The 7,416-nt window shown below is 42.7% G+C and overlaps 1 protein-coding gene across 1 annotated transcript; it reads left to right on the top strand.

The window, feature by feature from the left end:
• Positions 1 to 276: 276 nt before the first annotated feature.
• LOC149893228 (ATP-dependent DNA helicase PIF1-like) lies at positions 277 to 1,365 on the top strand. The gene has a single exon (XM_090094374.1). The coding sequence runs from the start codon at positions 277 to 279 to the stop codon at positions 1,363 to 1,365; it is 1,089 nt and encodes a 362-aa protein (XP_089950500.1).
• The last annotated feature ends 6,051 nt before the right edge of the window (positions 1,366 to 7,416 follow it).

Here is a 7,416-nt window from a genome sequence, read left to right as displayed (position 1 = left end):
TAAACGTTTATAATAAAAACATTGTTTAAAGTTTAAAGTGTAAATCAATATCGATATGACATCATGGAACAGCTGAACCAACAATGAAAAAACATATAAAAAAAAGCGATCGATTTTTTTTTAAAATAAAGAAAAAAAAAAAAAACGACGAATAAAATGCAACAACAGCGTCGAGAAGAAGAAGAAAAAGAAGAAGAAGAAAGTGTATTTATGAAAAACGTAGATGCTAAAAAAAACGTTTTTTTAACAGGAAGCGGCGGTTGCGGTAAAAGTTACATGATTCGAAAATGCTATCGTTATTTAAAATCGATCGGAACGGAATGTCGTATGACGGCGAGCACTGGAATAGCCGCTAGCTTGTTTGAAGACGGAAGTACGTTGCATTCGTTAGGCGGGATAGGAATCGGTGACGGAAACGGAGGGTTTAAAAAACAAATGAACGAAATCGCAAAAGAAAGGTGGAAAAAATTGGAAGTGTTGTTCATCGACGAAATAAGCATGCTAGACGGAAGTTATTTCGATCGTTTAAACGGTTCGGTGAAAGCGGCGAGAGGAAACGATAAACCGTTTGGAGGAGTGCAACTGATCGTGAGCGGTGATTTTTTTCAAATATCGCCGATAAGCGGAAATTATTGTTTTGAAAGCGAAACTTGGAAAGAAGCGAATTTTGTAAAAGTGGAATTGAAAACGTCGAGACGACAAAAAGACGAAACGTTTGCAAAAGCGCTTAGCGAAATTCGCGTTGGAACAGTGTCGAGTAAAACCCTGTGGTTTTTCAATTCGCGTTACGAAGAGGAATTGCCTTTGAACGTGCCTCGACTCTATTTTAAAAACGCCGAATGCAACGTTCACAATCGATACATGTTGAGTTTGATCAAAAACGAAAAAACTCACGTGTTTACGAGCAGCGATTACAACGCTCGAGGTTATTCTTTTCAGTTGCCTCAAAAATTGGAAGTAAAAGTAGGAGCGATGGTGATGTTGGTTAAAAATTTGAACGAACGCTTGCACAACGGTTCGTTGGGAACGATAACTAAAATAGACGAACGTTGCGTGTACGTTAGATTCAACAACGAAAATCAAACGAGTGCAATCGAAAAAATCGAAGAAAGACATTACGAAGGTGAAACGGTGGTTTCTAGCCGAACAAACTATCCGCTTATTTTAGCTTATGCGATGACCGTTCACAAAGCTCAAGGTTGTACGTTTGACAAATTGGTGGTGTTTTCCTCGTTTCAATTTGCACCGGGACAATTGTATACAGCTTTGTCGCGCGTTAGAGATATAAAAGGATTGTATTTAGGAAACGCGATCGGTTATCCGCAACAAAATCGTAAAGTGATGGATTTTTATAAAAACTGTTGATTTATTTTTTAAAAAATATTGTAAAAAATTTTTATTTTTTTTAGAGAAATAAAAACAATAATGAAATTCAAAAGAAAAGAGTTTAGAAACGAGGACGTGTTAAACAGATTGGTGTACGAATCGAAACGCGTTTTTGTAGACGATGAAATAGTCAACGAAGCTGTTATCGACGAAGCTTCTGAAACGATCGATTCGATCGAAAAAAAAATAAACGACATGATTAAAAGACTTTACGAAAAGACTTTTTTGGAACCGAATCGTTTGTCGTGTTTTAACAAAACGTATTACGTCGAATACAACCTTACGATGGCTTATTGTTTGGGTGTGGAATACGACGTGGACGACGAATATTATCGAATTCGTTTGCAAGAATATCAAAGTCCCGTGTATTCTGTAAACGCGTTATCGTACGCCATTTCGATGAAAAATCATCAAAAAAAAACGTTGGAAAAAAGCGCCGTATCGATGGGAATGAAAAAGAGCGGTTGGAGCGTGTTGTGCTTGCTTCGTTTCGAAGCGGTGTCTTATGTTCGACAGCAACAACAAGAAAAACAAATGAAAGTGATGAAACAACTGACGACGATCGGCGGTTTAAAAAGAGTACATCCGATGAGCGAAGAAGAGCTGAAAATCAAAAGGGAAAAAGACAACGAAAGAAAACGAAACAAAAGACGAAAAGACAAAGAAACGATGACCGAAGAAGAACTGAAAATCAAAAGGGAAAAAATCAACGAAAGAGAACGAAACAAAAGACGAAAAGACAAAGAAACGATGACCGAAGAAGAGGTGAAAATCAAAAAAGAAAAAGTCAACGAAAGTCAACGAAACAAAAGACGAAAAGACAAAGAAACGATGACCGAAGAAGAACTGAAAATCAAAAGGGAAAAACGAAACGAAAAAATACGAAACAAAAGACGAAAAGACAAAGAAACGATGACCGAAGAAGAGGTGAAAATCAAAAGGGAAAAAATCAACGAAAGTCAACAAAACAAAAGACGAAAAGACAAAGAAACCTCGACCGAAGAAGAGCTGAAAATCAAAAGGGAAAAACGAAACGAAAAAATACGACAAAAGAGATTCGAAAAAAACCTCGTTCTCGAAGCGGAACAAAATCGATGGGAAATTGCCGGACCGTGGCAACGCGGTGATGCAAATTCCAACGGTGCTACTTCTTCTGCTGATGGTGTAAAGTCTCGTCGATTTTACAACAACAAGAACAACAGCAACAACAAAAACAACGAATTTGACGCGTGGAAAAAAGAACAAACTTTTTTGGATTATTCGCTGTTGTTCGGAGAAGGGTTGTGTTTTTACGCCGCGATAGTCGTTTCGTTAACGTTGAGCAAGCTGAACGTGGATTCGTTAGAAAAGTGGAAAGAGTTTTTAAAATCGCGTTACGAGGACGATATCGACGAAGACGGTAACATCGCGATCGGAGGCGGCGCTGACATTGAAGAAGAAAGCGAATTTTACGAACTGTTGGAAGAAGGACTGAGCGAAAAAGAAATCGAAATTCAAAGAGCGGCGTTGGCAAAGTTCAAAAAACCGTTCGTGACTTTGGAAACGTTACGCGAAACGTGTCAGGATTTTGCGTACGACGACTATTTCCTCGATCGCAACGTGCAAGTGTGGACGTATCGCGAAAAAAACAACAACGCGATTTATTACATGAAAAGTTTCAAGAGGAAAGCCGTCAGAAAAACGAAAGCGTTTATCAAGTGCTTGTTCGAAAGTCGAAAGTGTCTTTCCGAAGAACGAGACAAACACAAAAAGTTTTCGACGCGAGAAGAACGAGAGGCGGCAAACGTTCGTTTGCAAAACAGAAACACGTTAAAGATATTTTTGAGAGAAGAAGAAGAAGAAAGAGGAGGTGTAGAAGGAGAAGGAGGAGGAGAAGGAGAAAACGGTTTGCAAACGCAAAGATTGCACGCTTGTTCCATGTTGACGCTGCGACACTGTTTTTATTACGAAAAGTCGACCACTCGTTTGCAAAAAATGCAGCAGTGCGAAAAGTGTTCGTTGTTTTTCACTCATTTGAACAACCATTCGGCTTTGTGCGAAGGATTTTACAGCAAGACTCAGTTTGCTTTTTCCAAACACGGCTATTACGGAGAAAACGAAGCTTTTCTGGGCAGCTCGAGAGTGACTCCTCCGTTTTTCATGACGTTCGACACGGAAACGGAACTGGTGAAGAGCTCGCGCGAAAAAACGACTCCTACCACGAGAGAGTTGGGTTCTCAAAAGTATTTTTGTCACACGTTTTCGCTGTTTTGCACCCATCCTCCTTTGGCTCGATCGTTGTTTGGCGAACGTCGCACGGCGGTGACTTGGTATTACGAAAACACCGAAGAGAGCATGTCTCGCTGCCCGTTGAGCAAACTGCCTGCGGAGATGCGTCATCCTTGGTTGAGACTCGAACGACGAGCCGCGTTCGAAGAGTGTCTTTACGAAAAAGGAGGCGACTTTTCCGATTTGAGATGTTTCGACATGGTGACGATCGCCAAGAGCGTGCAACGATACATGATCGAGGTGTTGAAACCGCTTCACACCGAGCTGAGATTGAGCGCCGAAGAACGACGATCGCTGTGGAACGACGAAAAGCTAAACAAACGTTGCACCGTGTGCAGACAAGAACTGGATTTGAACGTTCGTCGAAAGAAATCGCCTCTGTTTCCCGCCCCCGTTCCCGCTGCTGATGAAGGTGCTGCTGCCTTGGGATCGGAGGCGGCGGCGGCGGGCGGCGGCATGGGGCAGGCAGCCCCCACCTCCGGGTCGCGAAGCGACCCGGAGGCGGATTCGTCGATCGATATTTTTAACAGCGCTGTTACCAACATTATCAAAAGAGAAAACGTCAAACGATGGTTGTTTAAAGGCGTGACTCGCATGGACATGACAAACGATCTGTTGATAAACACTCAAAAATGGTTGGTGGGCAAAGATTACGAATCGACGAAAGAGTTTTTGTTCGAACCGGCACGATTGTATCGTTGTTTGTGCGTGTTGGAAGAGTGTTTCGAAGAAAAAGCCGACGCTACGGACAGAGAGGTGTTTGATCTCGAACTGTTCAGCGAGCCCGAACCCGAAAAAACGTGGAACCTTTTGATACCGTTTTACGAACGGATGACCAACGAACGTTTGATGTCAGACGGTAGCGAACTTGAAGGTGAGCGAGGCGAAGACTTTCAAAATTTGAAGACGATTTACGAAAGCTTGAAAAAAAGAAGACATCCTTGGATCGAAATGGTAAAAGCGTACGGCGACTCGCGACCCGAATACGACGTTTTTTTCAAGGTGATGCTGAGCAAAGCGTATCAACTGTGCGGCGACGGTAGAAAACCGGGAACGAGAGAAATATTGTACGGCGGTAACGAAGCGTTGAGCAAAGCGTACGCCGCACAACACGACAAGCTGATGAGATTGTTCGAAGATCACGTCGTGGTGGATCACTGTCATTGGACGGGGAAAACGATCGGTTTGGCTCACAACAGCTGCAACATGAGTTACGGCGCTCGAATCGAACTGGATCCCGTTATAAACGTGTACGCTCACAATTCGTGGTTTGACAATCAAGTGTTGAACTTGAACTGTTCGTTTGGCAATTGTTTTAGCTTTTTTAAAATGCCTCGCGGTGACGAAGAAGACGATGAAACAAACGAGAACGACGACGGCAAAAAAGAAGAAGAAAAAGAAGAAGAAAAATACAAAGAGACGTGTCGACACGTTTCGTTGGAAGACAAACTGTTTGCGATCGCCAAGAGCTCTTCGAAAATCGCGCTTTATTCGTTTGACAACGCGGTGCGAGTGTTGGACAGTTTAAAAATATTGAACCAATCGTTGGATTCTGCCACTTCCATGCTCGGAGAAACGCTGCAAGCCGAAGTGCGAGAAAACATGGTGGCGTTTTTGAAAGAAGAAAACCTTTTTGCGAACCTCGATTTGAACGAAAACGAAACGAAAGAACTGCGCTCGCTTTTGAACAAAAAAACGGTGTTTCCCTATCAACACATTAACGACGAACGTTTGGATTTCGAATACGAACGCTGTCCGTCGTTAGAAACGTTTGCAGAAAACTATTTGAGCAAAAGCAAAACGAAAGAAGACGAAATGAAAAGAATAGAACCCGCTTACGTCAACGCGAAACGAATGTGGGAGCTTTTAAAGTTGAAAACGTTGAGACCTCTGTTGAAATTGTACGCCGCGATGGACACTACGAGTTTGGGAGCCGTGTTGATCGATTTTGACAACAAGATGTTTGAAAACACGGGTTATCACATGATGAAGGTGGTTTCCGTTTTTAAATTTGCCAGCCTGTTCAATTCTGTCAACAGCGGAATATCCATTCGTTTTCCTCAATCGCTCGAACATCACGAAACGATCGAAAAAATGCTCAAAGGCGGAATGGCGACCAACGGAATATGCAAATACGCAGCCGACACGGACGATTATCCGATCGCCAAACTGCCTTCGTATCGACAATGCATAAAAATGTACGACGAAAACGGACAATACGCTCGAGCGCAGTTGCAACCTTTGATATTTCAAGCGGGCGAAATGGATTATTCGTGCACGACGTTGGAACAAATAAAAGCGAAATACGGCGATTTTTCTCAAAACGGATTCGGCAAAACGTGTTTGGTGTACGCCAACGTGGAGATGAAAGAAGAATACCAAGACGCGATGGGAGGTTATTCGCCCATGATCGAAAAACGCGAAACCGTTCCCGAAGAACTGAGTCCTTACGAAATCGAAAGAACGAGAAAAAAGTTGAGAAACGGAACGTACACGTTGCCTTTGAACAAGACGCCCAAGTTGGTTTTTCGTTTGTCGGCGCACGACACGGTGGAATATTTTCCGTGCTTGTTGGACTTGATAGAACGTTGGGGTTGCCGGTTGAACAAAATTTATTACGTGGTGCCGTGTTGGACTTTTCCGTTGGCGAGAGACATGGTGAAAAACAACATTGCTCGCAGACAAGAAGCTATTTTGCGAGGAGACAAGATTACGGCCGAAAATTGCAAGCTTTGCACCAACGGACATTACGGTTGGCTTTGTCAAGACGCCGCTAAACACAACGCTAGCACGCACGTGAACCATCAAGAAAAAACGTTGCAACGAACGATAGCTCGCACGCGAAGAGTGATCGAAATGCTGTGCGACGATAGTGAAGGATTTGCGACGAAAGAGGCGACGGAAATGATCGACCCGCGATTTTTGTATTTGTTCGTAGACGACGGTGACAATTTGATTCGCGAACCTGTCGAAAAATACAAATTGGATACTTTTGCTCATCGCGTGCGTTTAGACGGAACGTACGTTACTCCCGATTATACTTACGACGATTATTACAAAGAATATTTGAGGGAATGCCTCGTTCGCGACAGCAAATCGATCGTTTGTTTGGCTCCGTCTTATCGCCATCGTCATCGCGGTGGTGATGAAGAAGAAGAAGAAAAACACGTGTTGGAATGGGTGTTTGGAGAAGAGGACAACAATTTGAACGAATGCGTTTTTTTGGTCGTTCGCGAAAAGAGAAAACAAAAAATGAAGTCTTTGAGATTGACAGCCGCTACCGTTTTGTCGTTAGCCAAAAATCAAATCAATCGTTTTCGTTGGAGTTTTCAACAAGCGTTGCCCGAATGTGACGTTCAATTGTTATTGGCCGATACGGATTCGTACGGTGTGGCCGTTAACCATTATTCGTACGATAACGATGCAGAACGATTTAGAGATTATATAGACAGACGTCTTTACGAAAATCCCGATGCTAGACGATGGTTAGACTATAGCAATTTGGACAAGAACGATTATCGTTACGACGACAGTCATGCCAAAGAAGCCGATTATTTTCAAGAAGAAGTACCTTCGCCGTGGTACATACAAGAAGCTGTAGCTTTAGCTCCCAAGTGTTATTCTTTAAAAAAAATCAATTTTAAAACTCGCGACAAAAGCGAAAAAATTACGGCCAAAGGCATGAACAAAACGGCGCTTTGTTTCGAAGATTACGTTTGTAAAATCGATGACAGCGGTGATGGCGACGGTGTGGAAAAAACA

The sequence above is a fragment of the Hydra viridissima genome, unplaced genomic scaffold (genome assembly GCF_058129835.1).
Source record: "Hydra viridissima isolate aposymbiotic clone 2 unplaced genomic scaffold, HvirCarnegie_v1 scaffold_1, whole genome shotgun sequence".
NCBI classification, from domain to species: Eukaryota; Metazoa; Cnidaria; class Hydrozoa; order Anthoathecata; family Hydridae; genus Hydra; species Hydra viridissima.
This window is presented reverse-complemented; position numbering and strand designations above follow the sequence as displayed.

Bases quoted from the DNA above. Each gene is read 5' to 3' on its own strand.
- LOC149893228 (XM_090094374.1), top strand. From the start codon at position 277: ATGATTCGAAAATGCTATCGTTATTTAAAATCGATCGGAACGGAATGT.